Source organism: Oncorhynchus tshawytscha, linkage group LG24, assembly GCF_018296145.1.
Source record: "Oncorhynchus tshawytscha isolate Ot180627B linkage group LG24, Otsh_v2.0, whole genome shotgun sequence".
In the NCBI taxonomy this organism is placed as follows: domain Eukaryota; kingdom Metazoa; phylum Chordata; class Actinopteri; order Salmoniformes; family Salmonidae; genus Oncorhynchus; species Oncorhynchus tshawytscha.
In genome coordinates this window covers 20729424-20751611 of record NC_056452.1, presented here as the reverse complement: position 1 = coordinate 20751611, position 22188 = coordinate 20729424, and the positions used below count along the sequence as shown (strand labels likewise).

General features: G+C 42.9%; 2 protein-coding genes across 3 annotated transcripts; one reads left to right on the top strand and one right to left on the bottom strand.

The window, feature by feature from the left end:
- The first annotated feature begins 24 nt into the window (after positions 1-24).
- papss2b (3'-phosphoadenosine 5'-phosphosulfate synthase 2b) lies at positions 25-11266 on the top strand. The gene is made up of 12 exons (XM_024386453.2): positions 25-238; positions 1905-2019; positions 2124-2359; positions 2618-2756; positions 3918-4036; positions 4184-4297; positions 4421-4532; positions 4769-4974; positions 5091-5226; positions 5384-5652; positions 10190-10419; positions 10605-11266. The coding sequence occupies exons 1-12, from the start codon at positions 212-214 to the stop codon at positions 10744-10746; spliced, it is 1845 nt and encodes a 614-aa protein (XP_024242221.1). The 5' UTR covers positions 25-211; the 3' UTR covers positions 10747-11266.
- Positions 11267-21130, bottom strand: LOC112223441 (outer mitochondrial transmembrane helix translocase). Of its 2 annotated transcripts, none has more exons than XM_024386454.2 (10): positions 21033-21130; positions 20137-20319; positions 19899-19997; positions 17318-17438; positions 16978-17178; positions 16739-16845; positions 16411-16500; positions 12894-12944; positions 12677-12813; positions 11267-12494 (listed from the first exon to the last, which is right to left on the bottom strand). In XM_024386454.2, exons 2-10 carry the CDS (start codon positions 20308-20310, stop codon positions 12377-12379), a joined length of 1098 nt encoding a protein of 365 aa, XP_024242222.1. In that variant the 5' UTR covers positions 20311-20319; positions 21033-21130; the 3' UTR covers positions 11267-12376. The 2 variants fall into 2 exon arrangements, with proteins under 2 accessions (XP_024242222.1, XP_024242223.1); XM_024386455.2 differs by lacking the exon at positions 21033-21130 and adding an exon at positions 20715-21013.
- Between the last annotated feature and the right edge of the window lie 1058 nt (positions 21131-22188).

Genomic DNA, 22188 nt, shown 5'->3' with positions numbered 1-22188 from the left:
CTCTGACGTTCTGTGAAATTGAGTGGGTACGAAAAAGGCAGGGCTATGAATATGCTACGTGTCGGATTAGAAATCTTCATTGCACGTCTCCCGTCAGATTTATTTCCGATAAATCACACAAACTCATTTTTTTAGAAGGGAATATAGCTTAATCATTACCAACATATAAATTATTAGGTCACCAAACTAAAACGTTTCAGAAGAAGCGGCGATGTCTGGGATTAAAAAACAAAGAACGGTAGGCTATGTCATTATGTTTTACTTATGATATGTTACGTTACTTATTTCATTCGGATCTGTGCTTGTTGGGTGGGGGGCAGACAGTGTATCAAATTGGATAACTTTTTTTCTATCTAAACATGTAGGCTTCGTATGTTGAGCACCGAAAGAGATACATTGGAGTAGAGTCGAAAGTTATTCTATAGCTAGCAATATTTCTAAACTGAAAGTTCTGTAGGAATGTTCTATGTTAAACACAATTACCTTCCTTCCCCCTTTTCACCAGCTGTGTATAGAAAAAATATAGCATAGAATCATTCTTACCTGTTTTTAGTTAGTGGTCTACACAAGAAAGTGACCCAGTCAGTTTCAGCCACAAATCAGCGTTGGGGGTTCAGTAGACCTGTGGATTGACTGACCACTTCTCGGGAAATCACTGCAATGCAAAACTGATTCTTGGCTAATAAATTCCTTTTCGAGTTATAACAATAGGTAGATTATACGGCCACATTATATAATATTCCACCGATGTTATATACAGTATTTGCATTTTATAGCCTACAGATATTGTATAATAACATGTTGTTTATTGTATAGAATGTATTGTAAATCGTACTATATGATAGTGTATGATGTGCCTCCCTATTTCAAATAGCTGTGATGTTATTAAGGCTTGTGACATATTTAGTGATGGTATCTAGGCTATACATTTGGATCTGTCTTATGGCCTCTCTAAACAGTGAACCAAGTTGTTCCAGATGGACTGGTTTTAATTAAGTTTATCCATGTCCCTAACAACAAGGGCTCATTGAGGAGTTATGTCTGCTGGAGCGAGGCTACAGTAACAGTGCGCCACTATGAGAGTCACTAATGAATGAAGCTCCGATATCACGTGTCTGGGCAGGCCTGGGAGAGGCACAGCCTGGCCTTTGAGGGGTTCCAGCTAGCGAGCATTGGGCCTGACTGCCACACTGCAGGACTGTATGAATGAATAGGCCTGTTTGTTTCCCCCTGTCCCTCTGCAGCCCCCACCAACCTGGTCCGCCTACACACAAAGATGCAATTAGACAGGCTGGACAAGGACTTATTAGAAGAGGCTAGAGTGACATGAGTATACCTTGTTGTATCTAGATAATCTGTACAAGTAAAGCTTCCCTGGGTTAGGGTTTATATCTTTCTAATGTCTGTATGTGCCTGATCAGTAGTCAAATCCCTTTTACACAGGGCTCTTCAATGTCAGTCCTGGAGGGCTAAAACACTTCTGGTTTTCATCCTCTCCTTCTAATCAGGGATTGGTTCAGACCCAGGACACCAGGTGAGTGCAATTAACTACCAGGTAGAAACCAAAACCAGAAGTGTTTAGACTCTCCAGGAACGGAATTGAACAGCCCTGCGGTTTTACTTCTAACGATGACCCGATGAGCTGTAAACTGAGAGGAATGGCTTTCAGACAGATTGTTCTGCTTGGCATTCAATTAAATGGGAAAGTATACATGTCTTGCATAGGACTTAAGGCACTCATTATCAAGCTATCACTACAAATTACAGCACAGTTCAGTGTTTCTCAGCTGACTAAAATACGGTGTTCAGTTGCAAACACCTAAGGCAGCATTTCTTTGTCCTGTGCTAATAGCTCAATCAGGAATGTGCAGATGTGCAATGGTGCAGTCTCTCTGTGGTTTCAGGACCTTCAGAGGGCCACTAATGTCGTGTACCAGGCTCACCATGTGAGCCGGTCCAAACGAGGCCAAGTGGTGGGCACCAGAGAGGGCTTCAGAGGTTGCACGGTCTGGCTCACTGGTAAGCAAATGCCCTCTCTCTTTATCTCTCCAATACTAGACCAGAGTTTCACATAAGCTATGTTGGATAATGGATGTATTGTAAACTGTCACTGTGTACTAAAGGTTTGTCAGGTGCCGGAAAGACGACCGTCGGCTTTGCCCTGGAGGAGTACTTGGTGTTCCATGGTATTCCTTGCTACTCCCTGGATGGGGATAACATCAGACAGGGGCTGAACAGGAACCTTGGCTTCACCTCTGTGGACAGGGAGGAGAACATCAGGCGCATCGCTGAGGTGGCCAAGCTGTTTGCAGACGCAGGATTGGTCTGCATCACCAGCTTCATTTCTCCATTCACTAAGGTGAGTGAGTGACAGTTAAAAAGACACTGTTCAAATTCTACTTGATATGAAATAATCAATTGGAAAATTGTCAAAGGAGCATCACTGTCATCCATTGTGATTGATCCAAGCTCTTGCCTGTATAGCTGCTATACTGTGTCTGATTGCATTCACTTCCGTTGGTATTTGGTTTTGAGAACCTCTTTTTGTTATGGAAGTAAAATCAAGATGGCAAACATGTTGATTTTTGCTACCCCAGTCTCTTTCTCCTGTGCATAGGACCGGCAAGAAGCCAAAAAGATCCATGTACAATCTGGGCTGCCGTTCTTTGAGGTTTTCGTCGACGCTCCCCTGGAGGTGTGTGAGAGCAGGGATGTCAAAGGCCTCTACAAGAAGGCCCGTGCTGGAGAGATTAAAGGTACTGATCAGACTGACTCTGCCCTCCAGCGTTCCAGTTCTCTGTTCCAGTACATTACACACAGCTACATTTACAAGTATATATCACATGGCTTCAAAGTCTACTACTTAACATGCTGTTGAACAAGCAAAAAGAGTGGGGTTATACAGCCAAAGCACTCAAATCAAATCAAATTTATTTATATAGCCCTTCGTACATCAGCTGATATCTCAAAGTGCTGTACAGAAACCCAGCCTAAAACCCCAAACAGTAAGCAATGCAGATGTAGAAGCATGGTGGCTAGGAAAAACTCCCTAGAAAGGCCAAAACCTAGGAAGAAACCTAGAGAGGAACCAGGCTATGTGGGGTGGCCAGTCCTCTTCTGGCTGTGCCGGGTGGAGATTATAACAGAACATGGCCAAAATGTTCATAAATGACCAGCATGGTCGAATAATAATAAGGCAGAACAGTTGAAACTGGAGCAGCAGCACGGTCAGGTGGACTGGGGACAGCAAGGAGTCATCTTGTCAGGTAGTCCTGGGGCATGGTCCTAGGGCTCAGGTCCTCCGAGAGAGAGAAAGAAAGAGAGAATTAGAGAGAGCATATGTGGGCTGGCCAGTCCTCTTCTGGCTGTGCCGGGTGGAGATTATAACAGAACATGGCCAACATGTTCAAATGTTCATAAATGACCAGCATGGTCCAATAATAATAAGGCAGAACAGTTGAAACTGGAGCAGCAGCACGGCCAGGTGGACTGGGGACAGCAAGGAGTCATCATGTCAGGTAGTCCTGAGGCATGGTCCTAGGGCTCAGGTCCTCCGAGAAAGAGAAAGAAAGAGAGAAATAGAGAGAGCACACTTAAATTCACACAGGACACCGAATAGGACAGGAGAAGTACTCCAGATATAACAAACTGACCCTAGCCCCCCCGACACATAAACTACTGCAGCATAAATACTGGAGGCTGAGACAGGAGGGGTCAGGAGACACTGTGGCCCCATCCGAGGACACCCCCGGACAGGGCCAATTAGGAAGGATATAACCCCACCCACTTTGCCAAAGCACAGCCCCCACACCACTAGAGGGATGTGTATTGCAGAGTGGCACTATATTGACTCCGTACTAAAGTAGTGTAAATTATTGACAAAGTCCTTAACAGGTATCCTGACCCCCTCCCCTTAGGCTTTACGGGCATTGATTCGCCTTTTGAGAAGCCTGAGTCACCTGATCTTGTGCTGAAGACTGGAGAGATCTCAGCGACTGAGTGCATCCAGCAGGTGGTCGAGCTGCTTAAGGAACAGGTGAGTCTATCTATGGTCCCTGAGACCTCGCTGGGCCTCGCCTGTCTGTGGTGTATTCATCATTGTATCTCTACCGTGAGGAAAATGTTCTAGTCATTGGAAATTAACTTGTAAATGTGCTATCACATTGATCCTTTTGTTTTGTAGAATATTGTGCCCACTGGTGTGACAGAGGAAGTGACTGAGCTCTTTGTGCCAGAGAACAAGCTGGACTTGGCACTGAGCGACGCCAAGACACTGCCTACTGTCAGCATCACCAAGGTAACAAATCATTCTTATATGCACATTTTGGAGTTTGACACACACAATCTGACCCTTTTATGTTGAGTGGTAACACCTGATGGGACCACACCCTACTGACGTTTTGTTCTGTATTTCCTGTAGCTGGACCTCCAGTGGGTGCAGGTGCTGGCGGAGGGCTGGGCCAGCCCCCTCAAGGGCTTCATGAGGGAGAGGGAGTTCCTGCAGGTTCTGCACTTCGACACTCTTCTGGATGGTAATACTGGTATTTTATAACTTCATAGACGACACAGTTTAATGTAGCGTATGCTCATATCAATTGAATGGATTGTTCTTAATAGGGTCCATGTTTGTCTGTAATATCATGTGCTATTGACATGTTATGCGCATGTAACAACACCTACTTCACATGAAGTCAATAGTGCTCACAATGAGCCAACAGAGGTCTGTTGACTTTTCTGTCAGTGACATAGAATGACATGTGGTTGGCAGGTGGAAACATCAACCTCTCTGTGCCGATCGTCCTGCCCGTTTCCAAAGAGAGCAAAGAGAAGCTGGACGGCTGCGCAGCGTTCGCCCTTGAGTTCAAAGGTTGCAGAGTGGCAATTCTCCGCAACCCTGAGTTTTATGAACATCGGAAGGAAGAGCGTTGTGCCAGGCAGTGGGGAACCACATGTCCTCAGCATCCTTACATCAAGGTTAGAATTGCCTTTTAGAACTGTCCCTGTTAACATCATGAACTTGCTTGTCAACAGAACATACTTCAATGAGAAATCAGAAATGTAAAAAAATAATTATAATTATAATCTCACAGATGGTTATGGAGGGTGGTGATTGGCTGGTTGGTGGAGATTTGGAGGTGCTAGAGCAAATCAAATGGAACGATGGTCTGGACCAATACCGCTTCACTCCAAGAGAACTGAAGCAAAAGTTCAAGGAAATGAAAGCAGGTGAATAGCTTATTATATTCTGTTTAATTCGCACTTCCTGTCTGCTGTCTCTCTTAGTGCTGCATTGTGTATGCTAATGTCTACTTAAAGCAAACGCTGAAAAAACACATTGATGATGAAGAAGACTTAAGGAACCTCCTTTTTTGCGTTCCCCCAGACGCCGTCTTCGCCTTCCAGCTTCGCAACCCGGTCCACAACGGCCACGCCCTCCTGATGCAAGACACGAAGCGGCGGCTGCTGGAGCGAGGCTACAAGAACCCTGTCCTGCTGCTCCACCCGCTGGGAGGCTGGACCAAAGACGATGACGTGCCTCTGGACTGGCGTATAAAACAGCATGCTGCCGTACTGGAGGAGGGGGTACTGGACCCAGCCAGCACCATCGTGGCCATATTCCCCTCTCCCATGATGTATGCTGGACCCACTGAGGTAGGGCTATGGTTTCCCCCTGGTCTCTACATCTTAGATAGATTTCACTTACACTGTTTGAACTAACTGGATACAAGTGGCGGTTTTATAATGTGAATCTTTTTTTTTGTTTTTTTGTTTTTTGGACTCAACGTTGTGCTTTGCTCACTTGAACAGGAAGGTGGTGCGGCGGTCCTTCAAGTTTTGTCCTGGAACTTTATCATCAATGTCTGGCATTCTCTGGATTTGTGGTGCTTTCAAGACAACTGGGAACTCAGAAAAAACAAGGTTGAATAATAACGTCAGTGATCTTCAGGTCGTAGCTCTAGAAAAAGGCCTGAGTTCCCAACTTGAAATTCCGAGTTGGATGATCGTTCAAAACTTATTTTCCCAGTCAGAGCTCATCGTTTCCCCCCCAGAGTTCCCAGTTGTCTTGAACTCACTGAAGTCTGAGATTTCCCAGTTCCGAGTTCCAGTTGTTTTGAACGCGGCAGAATTCATGCTGGCTTGACAGCATGGCCAATGTATTCAAACTTTTATGTTTATCCTTTAAAGCTTGGAAAAGAGTCTCTTAAACGCAGACTTGGAACACACACCCTCTCCGCCGAATAGCAGGCAGGGGAAGCAACATAGTGATTGCTTTGCAACACTTGCAGTTATCCACGGATTCTTTCCAAACAACTCATGGATAAATTTGCAATTTCCAACTTGTTGTGTAATGTTTATGTCCAATGAGCACCTATATGTTTTATTTCTCTTCATATGACAAGGATTGAAAAGGATTTGTGTACGTGATTCATGATGATGACTTGTTGTCTAGTTTGCTAGCTAAGCTATGGTAGATGTCACGTGATTTGACGTAATTTTATCTGTGAACAATGACCTTGAGCCTTCTTGGATGGGCACTTCTAATGTAAATCTATGGCAGCACCCAAGGGGGCTTGAACTTTCTATCTCTCCCCAAAGATTTTGCGACAACATAGTGTCCCAATAAATAACAGAACACTGAGCCAATCACTACGCACCTAGAGAAGATTACCAACCCCTGAGCTCTGCAAGGTCTCTGACTTCCTCCCTACAGGCTGTCTCATTGTTGTCAGTGATCAGGCTTACTACCTTTGTGTCGTTGGCAAACATAATTATGGTGTTGGAGTCGTCCTTGACCAAGCAGTCATGGTCAACAATGAGTACAGGAAGGGACTAAGCACGCACCCCTGAGGGGCCCCGTGTTGAGGATCAGCGTGGCAGATGGGTTGTTGCCTACCCTTACCACCTGGGGGCGGCCCATCAGGAAGTCCAGGATCCAGTTGCAGAGGGAGGTGTTTAGTCCCAGGGTTCTTAGCTTAGTGATGAGCTTTGAGGGCAATATGATGTTGAACACTGAGCTGTAGTCAATGAACAGCAGTCTGATGTTGGTGTTCCTTTTGTCCAGGTGGGAAAGGGAAGTGTGAAGTGCAGTAGAGATTGCGTCATCTGTGGATCCGTTGGGGCGGTATGCAAATTGGAGTGGGTCTAGGGTTTATGGGATGATGGTGTTGATGTGAGCTATGACCAGCCATTCAAAGCACTTCATGGCTACAGACCTGAGTGCTATGGGTTGGTAGTCATTTAGGTAGGTTACCTTGGTGTTCATGGGCACAGGGACTATGGTGGTCTGCTTGAAACATGTAGGTATTACAGACTCGGGCCAAGGTCAGGTTGAAAATGTCAGTGACGACACTTGCCAGTTAGTCAGCGCATTCTCGGAGTACACGTCCTGGTAATCCGTCTTGCCCTGCAGCCTTGTGAATTTTGACCTGTTAAAGATCATACTCACGTCGGCTATGGAGAGCGTGATCACACAGTCGTCCGGAACAGCTGATGCTCTCATACATGCTTCAGTGTTTCTTGCCTCAAAACGCACGTAGAAGTAATTTAGCTCGTCTGGTAGGCTCGTGTCACTGGGCAGCTCGCGACTGGCTTCCTTTTGTAGTCCCTAATAGTTTGCAAGCCCCGCCACATCCGACGAGCGTCGGAGCCGGTTTAGTAGGATTCAAGCTTAGTCCTGTATTGACACTTAGTCCTGTTTGATGGTTTGTCAGAGGGCATAGTGGGGATTTTTATTTTAATTGAATTTTACCACCTTTTTCTCCCCAATTTCGTGATTACTATCTTGTCTCAACGCTGCATCCCACGAACGGGCTCGGGAGAGGCAAAGGTCTAGTCATACATCCTCCGAAACATGACACGCCAAGCCGTGCTTCTTAACATCCGCTCAATTAACGCGGAAGCCAGCTGCACCAATGTGACGGAGGAAACACCATTCAACTGACAACCGAATTCGGCCTGCAGGCGCCCGGCCCACTAGAGCGCGATGAGCCAAGTAAACCCCCTGATGTGGTATACTCCTCAATGCCATCGGATGCGTCCCAGGAACATATTCCAGTCTGTGCTCGCAAAACAGTCCTGTAGCTTAGCATCTGACCACTTCGGTATTGAGTGATTCACTGGTACTTCCTGCTCTAGTTTTTGCTTGTAAGCAGGAATCAGGAGGATATAATTATGGTCAGATTTGACAAATGGAGGGCGAGGGAGAGCTTTGTATGCGTCTCTGTGTGTGGAGTAAAGGTGGTCTAGACATTCTTTTTCCTCTGGTTGCACATGTAAAATGCTGGTAGAAATTAGGTAAAACGGATTTAATTTTCCCTGCATTAGTCTTCAGCGACTAGGAGCACCGCCTCTGGATGAGCATTTTCTAGTTTGCTTATGGCTGTATATAACTCGTTGAGTGCAATCTTAGTGCCAGCATCGGTTTGTGGTGGTAAATAGATGGCTACGAAAAATATAGATAACTCTTGGTAAATAGTGTGGTCTACAGCTAATCACGAGATACTCTAACCCAGGCGACCAAAACCTTGAGACTTCCTTAATATTAGATTTTTCACACCAGATGTTATTGGCGAATAGACACAGACCGCCACCCCTTGTCTTACCAGAGGCAGCTGTTCTGTCTCGCCGATGTACGAAAAACCAACTGTATATTATCCATGTCATTGTTCAGCCACGACACTGTGTTTGTATGCGGGTTTATAAACTCAATCATATATTTTTTTACATTGTTTGCAAACTGATATGTGACACGTATTAATGCCAAAATAACATACAAAAAAGGCACAAAAATATATATATATTTACAGTACCCGTCAAAAGTTTGGATACCTATTCATTTAAGGGTTTTTCTTTATTTTGACTATTTTCTATATTGTAGAATTATAGTGAAGACATCAAAACTATGAAATAACACATGGAATCATGTAGTCACCAAAAAAGTGCTAAACAAATGTAAATATATTTTAGATTCTTCAAATTAGTCACCCTTTGCCTTTGACAGCTTTGCACACTCTTTGCATTCTCTCAACCAGCTTCACTTGGAATGCTTTTCCCACAGTCTTGAAAGAGTTCCCACATATGCTGAGCGCTTTTCCTTCACTCTGCGGTCTAACTCATCCCAAACCATCTCAATTGGGTTGAGGTCAGGTGATTATGGAGGCCAGGTCATCTTACGCAGCACTCCATCACTCTTCTTCTTGATCAAATAGCCCTTACACAGACTGGAGGTGTGTTGGGTCATTGTCCTGTTGAAAAACAAATGATAGTCCCACTAAGCGCAAACCAGATGGGATGGCGTATCACTGCAGAATGCTGTGGTAGCCATGCTGGTTAAGTGTGCCTTGAATTCTAAATAAATGTGTAAATGTTACTTGAACTCTGTGAAGCATTTATTTGGGCTGCAATTTCTGAGGCTGGTAACTATAATGAGCTTATCCTCTGCAGCAGAGGTAACTCTGGGTCTTCCTTTCCTGTGGCGGTCCTCATGAGAGCCAGCTTCATCATAGGGCATGATGGTTTTTGCGACTGCACTTGAAGAAACTTTCAATGTTTAAAAAAAAAAATGTTCCCCATTGACTGACCTTAAAGTAATGAGATGGACTGTCGTTTCTCTTTGCTTATTTGAGCTGTTCTTACCATAATATGGACTTGGTCTTTTACCAACCTTCTGTATACCACCCATACCTTGTCACAACACAACTCATTTGCGCAAACACATTAATAAGGAAATAAATTCCACAAATTTAACTTTTAACAAGGCACACCTGTTATTTGAAGTGCATTCCAGGTGACTCATGAAGCTGGTTGAGAGAATCCCAAGAGTGTGCAAAGCTGGCAAGACAAAGGGTGGCTACTTTGAAGAATCTCAAATAGAAAATATATTTTGATTTGTTAAACACTTTTTTTGGTTACTACACGATTCCTTATGTATTATTTTATAGTTTTGATGTCTTCACCTTTATTCTACAATGTAAAAAATAAAGAACAAATCTTGAATGAGTAGGTGTGTCCAAACTTTTGACTGGTACTGTATATTATTATTATATATTGCCCCAACTGCCCTGAATGACAGGTTGCCACTGCTGGACACTACTCTCTGTATAAAATGTATTTCTAAGCATTGTTTTATTCAGTAGAATCAGGTCATATCTGTAGTCACTAGACAGGTGTTTGTCTTTCCACCCGTTAGGTACAGTGGCACTGCCGGGCACGAATGATAGCTGGTGCCAACTTCTACATCGTTGGTCGTGACCCTGCGGGCATGCCTCACCCCGAGACCAAGCAGAGCCTGTATGAGCCCACCCACGGGGCCAAGGTCCTCACCATGGCCCCTGGTCTCCCCTCTGTAGAGATCATCCCCTTCAGAGTGGCTGCCTACAACAAGACTAAAAGATCTATGGACTTCTACGATAAGGAGAGGTACATTGACAGCTAATATTTTGGCCCATACGTTTTTCCGGGCTATGTGGCCTGACCAGGAAAATCTCTGGGCTCTAGTTGTAAGCAATAACTAGGGCTCAGGAAAACCTTTCCTACAATGTCAAAAAGTAACTGAGAGATTGAATCAAGCTGCTTCACTCACTTTGTCTTACCTTCCTTTCCAGACACCAGGAATTTGAGTTCATATCTGGGACCAAGATGAGGAGGATGGCACGCAGCGGAGAGAACCCTCCAGATGGTTTCATGGCCAATAAGGCCTGGAAGGTCCTCACAGAGTACTACAGCTCCCTGCAGAAGGACGAATGAACACACACACACCTTACTTTTAAGCTTCTCTATTTTATATTTTCATTTTAAATCAAGTACTGTAGACATCTAGGCATTAATGAAATACATGCCTGAGCTTTTTTTTTAAACTAAATTGAATATCATATAAACTGGAAATTATCTAGTTTGATGTGAGGGTCAAAATAAATCTGTAAGCGGTGTAAAAAAAAAAGATAGAAGTCAGAGTTGTGAAGAAATCAATGAATGTTTTTACAGATCACTTTTGATACCTATGTCTTTACTGCATCTGTACTTCCAAGCTAGTAACTTAAAATGTATGTTTTAGAAGCTGTAAGAAGACTGTAATTCTGTAGTTGAGTGACCAAGAGTGTGATATGAGTGGAAGGGGTTTTAACTATCCCTGTGTAATGAATGAAACTATATTTATCAAGTGATGCCATGGTACCTAATTTCTAAATGTTCTTATACTGCATCTAGCCTTTTTATATCATTACTTTTCAGGAAGTTTCAAGCAAATAAATGATTACATGACAACGAACAATATTGGTGTAATTTATTTTAGCAGACACCAGAATTCAGGGTAAAACAAATTCTAAAAATTAGTCAATATAAAAAGCAAAGCAAGCATTTTACCTAAACCAAAGTTCAATAATTAAAATTTCCACCAATCCCCCCCCCCCCAAAAAAAAAAAAAATGTCCATAGAAAACTTGTCATTCAAGTCAACTGAATTGGCAATCACACATGTGGTAGATACGGGAAGTTTTGTCATGTAGAAATAATCAACCAACCATTTAAGCATCCTGGTCATGACAAGGGAAAAACAGAAACTATAAGACATGACGATCACCACAAGCAGTTATTAGATTCTACTGTAAATTAACCCTGGGCTGAAGACCAGGGCATAAAAGCACAATGCAGGTTTCCTGATATATTGAAGTTTGAAAAAGGCCATGTCTCTGCATCTGGTACCATGCTCTCTTCACAACATCCAGTGATAATTCACTTTCAAATAGGCGTTGAATTGTTCTGATAAATATTTTATCATGCATGATAACTTCTGATCTAATTCGTAATTCTGAGAACCACCATTGTACAACTAGCTAATAGTTGAACGATGCCAACTATAAGTGGCAAATTTTATTACCGATATTACACTAGTTCGATAAACTGCTTTCCTAGATAAAAAAAATAAAATAAAAAAACATACAGTACCAAAAGAAGCAACATGTGATGTTCAGATAAAAGCCCAAGGCTAAGTCAATATTGCTGTGTGTCGGGAGGCAATTATGTACTATCAAACCTGAAAGGATCCATGGCTGTGCCCATACTTTGCCGTCTCAGAGCCAGTTTCAGTGAGACCTTGGTTGGCCAGATACATAAGACACTAATGCCAACATAAGTATCACGTAACACCTAACTTCCACATAACAAATAGAATTTTGACAGAAATATTGCATGTCAATGCATTGAACTAAATGTTCTTAAAATAACAAATGAGCTAAGACATTACAAAGTGATGTTATGATAGACATTACACTTATGTATATCTCTTCAAGTTCTCTCCACCAGTAAGTACTCTACATACATAGAAAATAATAAGGAAAGCATATCCAGGCGCTTAATAGTTCTCCTTTGCATGTCAAGACTCAATCCAGAGTAGAATGAATCAGAACCGTCTGTCCGTCTGCCGACTTTGACTTCCTCATCTTCTGCCTGGCAGTCTGCATGTCATCCTGATTGATGGACCGGATTTGATCCTGGATCCTGGAGACAAAGACAAGGTCAGTATCTTGCTGGTAACTACAGAAGGCACTCTTAATAGTGTGAAAATCACTCATCACTACTAATGCTCATATGAAAAGCCAATGTAAAGACATTGGTATTGGGAGATCACGTTAGGTCTCAAGAAGTACGTATTTATATGGCCAGTCAGAGGGGTGTGGTACCTTTCATCGGCATGGGGGTTATGGACAAAATCCCGCACGCATAACAGAGCAGCATCCCGACACATCTCTCGGAGATCACTTCCTGAGAATCCGTCAGTCTCCTTCGCCATGTCAACAAAGTCAACAGCGGGATCCACCTGGGAAATACATGGGGAAGTTTAGTGGAAACACAGACAAAATGTGTAATTGTGTAATTTAATTACCATGTAAAACTTACATTTTCATTTTTCAATATGAGTTTCAAGATTTCTTCCCTCTGCATGCGATTCTGCAAGACAATAATAGTTTTTAGCAGGAATGTAATACATTTCAGGTCATCTCATATAGTACTGCATAAATAACCATAGTTAGGGCTGGCTCAATTACCAAATAACCGTGCTACTGACAGTTATGGATGAAGACCGTCATGAAAAGTAAATAACCGTCATAATATCTATATATTTTTTGGGGAGGCCAGGGCGAACAGCTGACTGAAGACAGGACGGCTGGCATTCGTACGGTTGAGTCCGTTTCTGCGATAACAACATGATGAAACTGTGTTGCCCCTTGCTGAAACAAGCAAGGTGTTGTAGCAAACGATGAATAGAATGGGCTTGGCACCTCTAACCATGGCAATCAAACTGGTAAACTCACGGGTAGGGCTGTTGTGGTGACTATTACCACCACATAGATTATTTAGTTTATGTAAAAACAAGATTAAATCAAGAATACTGACGGGTGACAATATTAGCCTATCACTTGTGAATTATATATTATCACTATTCCCAGCAATAGAAACAATGCCTTTTTTGTGACCATTTCAAATCAGTCACACACCTCATGTAGCCTAGCCCATAGGCCTATACATTTTAACAGGTTTGTATCACAACTAAAGGAGCCAAATAACTTTTAAAATTAAGCACATTACTCCGCTTAACAAGGGGTGTAGAGCCAAACTGGCATACATCTTTGTAACACTGCAAAAATCTGAAACATTTTGTCCAAAAATTATGCAGAAAAACTAATCCATGCTTTTGTCACTACTGCAATGCTCTACTTTCTAGCTACCCGGAGAAAGCACTAAATAAACTTTAGTTAGTGCTAAACACGGCTGCTAGAATCTGGACTAGAACCAAAAGATGTGATCATATTACTCCAGTGCTTGCCTCTAGCTTCCTGTTAAGGCTAGGGCTGATTTCAAGGTTTTACTCCTACCCATCTCTCCGATTTGGTAATGTCCCTAAAATGTCTAAGCAAACAGCTGGTGGCAGGGCTTTCTTCTATAGAGCTCCATTTTTATGGAATGGTCTGCCTATCCATGTGAGAGACGCAGACACGGTCTCAACCTTTGTCTTTATTGAAGACTCATCTCTTCAGTAGGTTCTATGATTGAGTGTAGTCTGGACCAGGGGTGCGAATGTGAACGGCAAGGGCGGTTTGCCTTGCCGTTCTCTCCACTGGGATTCTCTGCCTCTGACCCTTTTACAGGGGCTGAGTCACTGTCTTACTGGTGCTCTTCCATGCCGTCCCTAAGAGCGGTGCATCACTTGAGTGGTTGAGTCACTGACGTGATCTTCCAGTCCGGGTTGGCACACCCATAGGTTTGTGCCATGGGAGAGATCTTTGTGAGCTATACTCAGCCTTGTCTCAGGGTAGTAAGTTGGTGGTTTATAGATATCCCTCTAGTGGTGTGGGGCTGTTTGCCCTGTATCGTCGGACGGGGCCACAGTGTCTTCCGACCCCTCGTCACAGCCTCCAGTATCTATGCTGCAATAGTTTGTGTGTCGGGGGGCTAGGGTCAGTCTGTTAAATCTGGTGTAATTATCCTGTCTTATCCGGTATCCTGTGTGAATTTAAGTATGCTCCCTCTAATTCTCTCTCCCCCCTCCTAGAGGACCTGAGCCCATGCCTCAGGACTACCTGGCCTCCTTGCTGTCCCCAGTCCAACTGGTCGTGCTGCTGCTCCAGTTTCAACTATTCTGCCTGCGGCTATGGAATCCTGACCTGTTCACCGGACGTAAAAATACCATAAAAATCACCTTAAAAATGCACCTTTATTATAGAACCATTACATGCACAATCGCATTTGCGGTCACTTTTGATAATGGTGTTTTCCACTAATGGAACATTCGCGCTTCTAGCCTACTGCAGTGTGCACATTACAGCGCTTATGTGAAGAAATTGTTTATCAACATTAAGCTAAACCTTCTGATCTGTTGAATCAGCCACATTGCGTAAAAACTTATTTTTTTATCCTAGTGGTTGTATTAATTTGGGATTTATTGCATCCCACAACTGTCCCAGACTATGTTTGGAATATTTATTTCTCGTACAGATTAGGTCGACTTCTGTACTATGGGGGATAGTAGATTAACATAGGCTAGTGCTTTTGCTGTTCGTTAGGCCTACATGTTGTTGGTTGCGTCCCCGATGTGTCGGTCTTCACTTGTAGCCTGTGAGAAAGACCCAATCACGTGATGGAGCGCGCAGCACTCAGGGAGAAGGGCACAACGGCCACTGGCCTCAAAAGGCATGAATTTTTTTAGAGTACATTACGGCCACACAAACGGGATGCCGCCGTGAAATTCTAGGCATTATCAAGTGCTTGTCAAATTGTGAATGAGTGACTGATGTAGTGTTCACAGCCTTCACAAAAAACAAAGCAGAGCTCATGCCTTTCAAGCAACTTTTTACAAATCATTAGTCATTAGAGCCTTACAATGTATTAAAAATCAAAACATATTGCCCAACGTTTGTAGATCTACTAAAGTTACATGAATAACTCTAAATTAAACATTTAGGAATACCCATTTCTTTGATAACCGCTCAACACAGAATAGCCGCATGTGCGCACTCCCTCAAAACGTTTGGAGAAAATATCCTTAACATTTTATTTAGCTTGTTCAATTGTATTCTTCATACTATAAAATAATGCCACAGAATTCTAAGCAAATCTTGTCTGCTAAATGAACTAGTGTAGCCCAGAGCCATAGCCGATCTGGACCTAACAAGACAAGAGTATGCTATTTTGTTCTTCTGAAATAGACTACATTTTCTTCGTATCATATCTTTAGACTTGTCTAAAATAAATAATGGATTTCTTTTTAAGGTGTAGGCTATATTACATGGATTTATTAGACTTTTTAAAAAGGGAACTGTTCCAAAAGGTCTGCATCAGTGGCTTGTAGGCTGTGTGTGGAAGCCAGGAGATGCTAAATGTGTTTGTTAATTAACGGTCAATCACCGTGAGACAGACAGTGAATTTCTTGACCATCACCAACTGACAAAATTTCGTGACCGCCACAGCCCTACTCATGGGTACACTCGCAATGGCTGCCTAGTATTGTGACGCAATAATTCCCATGGTAATATAGAATGTTCATTTCAATGATGTTAACTGATGTGGCTCATGCAATGTAGTGTATTTTTTTGTCATGCCAATTGAATTGAATCAACAAATTACAGCACATATTGATGGGTACACTTCCTGCTTTGCTCCTATGAGTACACTCTCAATGGCCGCCAGTCCACCTACTACGCCATTATTGACTTGAATGGCGACATCTGTTCTATTCATTCTATTTCTATGGTAGCACATGCAGCCAAGACCAGATTTTGCTATTTGAACGGTTATTACGGAGACAGTGGACTTTGTCTGGCCAATTACAATCATCCAAATTTACAGGACCGTCACAGCCCTGTTCATAGTACTGTGTATATACTGATAAACGTGTACAGTTTGTGAATAGACTCACAGGCTGATTTATGTGAAATCTTGTGGGCATTCTCCTCAGAATGGCGGAGTCGAGGTCCTGTGGACGGTTAGTGGCCCCCATAATGATGACCTACATGAGGAAAAGGTGAGAGGCAGTTGAGAGACACTCAACCAGACAGGAGTCACATGATGATCAATGTATTTAATTAAAAACACAACAAAGGCTGCAAAACCGAAACGTCTGTGTACGCTCTCCCTGATGCAGTGAAAATAATAGAAAAAAATACAAAATGAAGTAAGCTTTACGCGACATCTTTCGGAGTGCGGACCTGTCGCAACTTTTTGCTTATCCTTCATAATGGACCCACCTGGCAGTTGTAGTCCGTCTCAAGCCCATCCCACAAGCTCATGAACTGAGCCTTCATCATGGCTGTGGCCTCGTGGTCAGAGCTGGAACGGCTTCTCAGGAAAGAGTCTGTAACAGAACATTACAGGATCGACAGGAGCCGGGGATGATGACAACATAACTGGCTTAGCTGAAGTACCCAAACAAGATTTTAAGTACTGTATAGCATCTGTGAAAGATAATGGTAAAATAAGCATTTACCAATCTCATCTATGAAGATGATTGAAGGCTGGAGCTTAACGGCTAGAGAGAAGACGGCAGAAGCCAGTTTCTGGGACTCTCCATACCACTTGTCTGTGAGGGTGGAAGGCTGCAGGTTGATGAAGCGGAAACCAGCATCTTTGGCAGTTGCCTTGGCGATCAGCGTCTTCCCACAGCCAGGTGGTCCATACAGCAGCACACCTGTTATCATAATGAAAGGGGTAAGAGGAGTGGCTAAAGACTGAAGGCGGTCCTGTTGAACCTTTATATGCATTGTGTCTATCTAGGCTTGTGCACCGGTCTCAATAAGCAAATCTTGTATGAAAAACAAGAGACTCACCTTTTGGTGGCTGAAGCAGTCTGGATCCCTTGAACAGGTGTCTCATCTGGATGGGAAGTATGACAGTGTCTTTCAGCTCAGTGATGACTTCATCTAGGCCAGCAATATCACTCCATGTGATCTGTAGAGAGGGCATCACATCAGTTAGTTATGGGGAACAGACATACAGGTGACTGCCAAAATAAAAGGAAACACTTGAGTAAATGAGGGATGAAGTATATTGAAAGCAGGTGCTTCCACATACAGTGCATTTGGAAAGTATTCAGACCCTTTTACACATTTTGTTACGTTACAGCCTTATTCTAAAATGGATTACATTTTTTTTAAATCAATCTACACACAAATGAAAGCGAATTTATAAAAAATTAGTATTCAAACCCTTTGCTATGAGACTTGAAATTGAGCTCAGGCAGCATCCTGTTTCCATTGATCATCCTTGAGATGTTCCTACAACTTGGAGTCCATCTGTGGTACATTTAACTGATTGAACATGATTTGGAAAGGCACACACCTGTCGATATCAGGTACCACAGTTCATGTCAGAGCAAAAACCAAGCCATGAGGTAGAAGAGTTGTCCTTAGAGCTCCGAGACAGGATTGCGCTGAGGCACAGATCTGGGGAAGGGTACCAAAACATTTCTGCAGCATTGAGGGTCCCCAAGGCCTCCATCATTCTTAAATGGGAGTTTGGAACCACTAAGACTCTTCCTAGAGCTGGATGCCCGGCCGAACTGAGCAATCGGGGAAGGGCCTTGTTGACCAAGAACCCAATGGGCACTCTGACAGAGCTCCAGAGTTCCTCTGTGGAGATGCGAGAACCTTCCAGAAGGACAACCATCTGTGCAGCACTACACCAATCAGGCCTTTATGGTAGAGTGACCAGACGGAAGCCACTCCTCTGTAAAAGGCACATGACAGCCCGCTTGGAGTTTGCCAAAAGGAACCTAAAGACTCTCAGACCATGAGAAACAAGATTCTCTGGTCTGATGAAACCAAGATTAAACTCTTTGGCCTGAATGCCAAGTGTCATGTCTGGAGGAAACCTGGCACCATCCCCACGGTGGTGGCAGCATCATGCTGTGGGGATGTTTTTCCAGCATTAGGGACTGGGAGACTAGTCAGGATCGAGGGAAAGATGAATGGAGCAAAGTACAGAGAGATCCTTGATGAAAACCTGCTCCAGAGCGCTCAGGACCTCAGACTGGGGCAAAGGTTCCCCTTCCAACAGGACAACAAACCTAAGCACACAGCCAAGACAATGCAGGAGTGGGTTCGGGACAAGTCTCAATGTCCTTGAGTGGCCCAGCCAGAGCCCAGACTTGAACATCTCTGGAGATACCTGAAAATAGCTGTGCAGCGACGCTCCCCATCCAACATGACAGAGCTTGAGAGCATCTGCAGAGAAGAATTGGAGAAACTCCCCAAATAAAAGGTGTGCCAAGCTTGTAGCGTCATACCCAAGAAGACTCGAGGATGTAATCGCTGCTTCAATACATTTGCTGAAATTTCTAAAAACCCAGGTTGCTTTGTCATTATGGGGTAGTGTGTAGATTTTTTTAATACAGTTGTGTAATATAACAATGTGGGAAAGGGGTCTGAATACTTTCCAAATGCACTGTAGATGTGGATCCTGAGTTAATAGGGTCAAGTATAAAAATGCCCAGTTGCCCATTATTCTGGCTACCATGGCTAGTAGAGATCTCAGTGACTTTGAAAGAGGGGTCTCAAAGGCACACAGGGGTTTAAAGGGTGTGTGTGCGTCAGTCGCAGACCTCAAACCAATTAAAACACTTAAGGGAGATTATGGAGCAGCGCCTCAGACAGTGTTTTCCACCACCATTAACAAAACACCAACAAAAAAGTAATTTCTTGTGGAAGAATGGTATCGTATCCCTCCAATAGCAGTCCAGACACTTGTAGAATCTATTCCAAGGCACATTGAAGCTGTTCCAACAACCTTAAGACACTTTATGTAGTGCTTCCTTCTTTATTTGTTTGTTGGAATGTTGTTACCCAGCAAGACACCTAAAATTGTAACTCAAACAGAAGGGGTAACTAACAAAGAGTTACTGACAACCAAAATGAAACAGGTGGGGTTCTAGGAATGGTTCTGAAAGACACTCGTCATGTTGTCCACTGAAAGTTGACTAAGAACAACAACTGGGACCTAAAAGACACCAACCATGAGCGCCCACTAAATTTGCCCAAGAGGCAAACAAAATTAAACCCACCCCAAACTTAGACAGGAATCAAACCTGAAGGTGGAGCAAAACTACCAGGGAAGAACAGATAAAGGATAGTTTATTAGAAATCATAGCGGGAGCGCCAACAAAAGGTGTTAACCCACATCTCTCAAAGTAACTGGAGCACCCGCTCTCAAATATCCACTGTACCAGCACAGATGAAACGCCTTCTGACTAACGAGAAGCCATGCCAGCACAGGTTCAACACATACTGACTAACGAGGTGACACCAATCGATGCACCCAATGTGCTAATGTCCAACCTCAAAATATAAATGGAAAAACCAACGCTTGTAACAGTTGGGTTCAAGCAATGGTGTATTGAAGCAGCTCTCTTACCTGCATGGTCAACGGGTCCACCAGATGTGCTGCAATGCTCATCTCATACTCTGAGAGCTTGACATTCTGCACACCGATCTGCTTCATGAGTTTCTCTGCCTGAAAAAACCCACCTGTCAATAGCCACCTACCTAGCTTTGTACATTCCAATACAGTCCCAACAAACATGATAGATATCCACAGAAAACGCTCAGAAGCAAACATTTCAAACTTGGCTACTGTATATTGAAAACTTCACCTGTTTCTGTGCTTCCATTTTCTGTTTCCTTGTGGGATCAATGGCATCAACCATCCACTTTATGGTGAAGTAAGTGACTGCACCAAATATGGTCAGTCGGAAGAGTAAACCAAAGACTTCATTCCGGCCCAAGGGCTGGGAAATACTTTCAGTTGGAATTTCCTTCAACACCATCTTAGATGACTGGGGGATTGAAAACAAAATGAGTCTCCAAACTTCATCACAGTTGAAAGTGAACAACATAGCTTAGCTGCTATACAAGTGCTGTACTCTTTATCCAACAAGAACAATGTGTGAATTCCACTTAAATTCAGAAAACCCTCATTGAAAATAGGCTTAGACATTAGCTGAGAAATTACATCAATTCTTAAAACATGTACACTCAATCCTGTTTAGCTAGCTAAGATCACATGTTCATGTCCATCCTATAAATATTGTTAGCAGTTAGCTAACATGATGACATATGGCTGTCACAACACTGGCAAGCTAACAATGCCGGCTAAAAATCTCTGTACTGTTGCGTCCTGCTTGACACGACAGCATTTGACAGTTGTTAGCTAGCTAGTAATATTACATACCTGATGATGGAATTGGTGTTATTTTAAGTTTATCTAAAAATGTTTGACAATAATCGAAACTGTGAAAAGACTAGCTAGATAGTAGTTTCACTTTGCGTGTTACAAAACCGAAACCTTAATTTTGATTGCTTTGACCTCCAGTTAGCATGCAGCCTCGTGCCCGAATTACAGTCGTTACTTTGTAGGAAAAAAAATCCCACTAGCAGGACACCTTGCGAAATGTGTTGTATTGACACATGTATTTGTAATTAGAACTTTTAAATGATTTACAAAAACAAATTAACCATCACAGTTTGCTGGACTGGTCGTGACACTCACCTAGCGCTTCCACTCTTGCTCTTGTCCCTTTCCGCGTGAAGCTCGGCGCAATTTGCTTGACTGATGCCCCCTACCGTTTTGGAATAGAAACTGTCAAATAATTTCCTCAATATTTCTGTGGCATGGGACAGCATTGAACGAAGATTCTTCAAGGTAAAGAACAACACATGTACAACTATGGATTTAATGATGTGGCTACAACCAATATGGTACAAAATAAACTAATCCCCTATCATAAAACGTAACTTGTTTTGTTACTCAATGTGTAGGTCAGGATTCTGTGCTTCATGTTCCAAGCAAATCTGACAGGTGGAGCCCTAACACAACTAACGTTAGTCCAGTGACCACAACTACTGGCTCACAAGCTAAAAGTTAGGAAAAGTCAAGGTACCAAGACAGACACTGCATAATGTGCAACAACTGTGTATATTTGTGTTTCCTAGTCTATATGCATAGTGAAAACGCTGCGACACACTGCATAATGTGCAACAACTTTGAAGTTGTCAAGTATCGAAACATTGAAATGATGATAAGCGCAATGCATAGTGTCAGGTACTGTTTATTTATTTATCATTCTTGTTTTATAGTCTATACGCAAAGTGAAAAGGCAACAATGTATTGATTCCTCATCAAGGCCGTGGCGGCAGGTATCCTAGTGGTTAGAGTGTTGGACCAGTAACCGAAAGGTTGCAAGATTGAATTCCCGAGCTGACAAGGTAAAAATCTGTCGTTCTGTTCCTGAACAAGGCAGTTAACCCACTGCTCCTAGGCTGTAATTGAAAATAAGAATTTGTTCTTAAGCTCTTAATTAAGGTAAAAATTTTTAAATACACCTGCAATTTGATCCACTGCATCCAGTTTATGCAATGCCATGAGACAATGGAAATGACTTGTTTAAAATGGATACATCAAATGCATCAGGCACACCGCACAAAGTGTATTACACAACGCAAATTCTCTGATTTGATTATATACATGTCAATGTCATGATTCCTAAATTAAATATTGGAAACTTCCCTAATTATAGAAACACGTGACTATAATAGAGAAGCTAGTTCCCTGTTCAGTGCCCATGTCCTTCCGCCACCGACGAAAATAATTTCTTAGAAATGCAATTATACAATGAAAGATACATATTTCATGATATAATGTATTG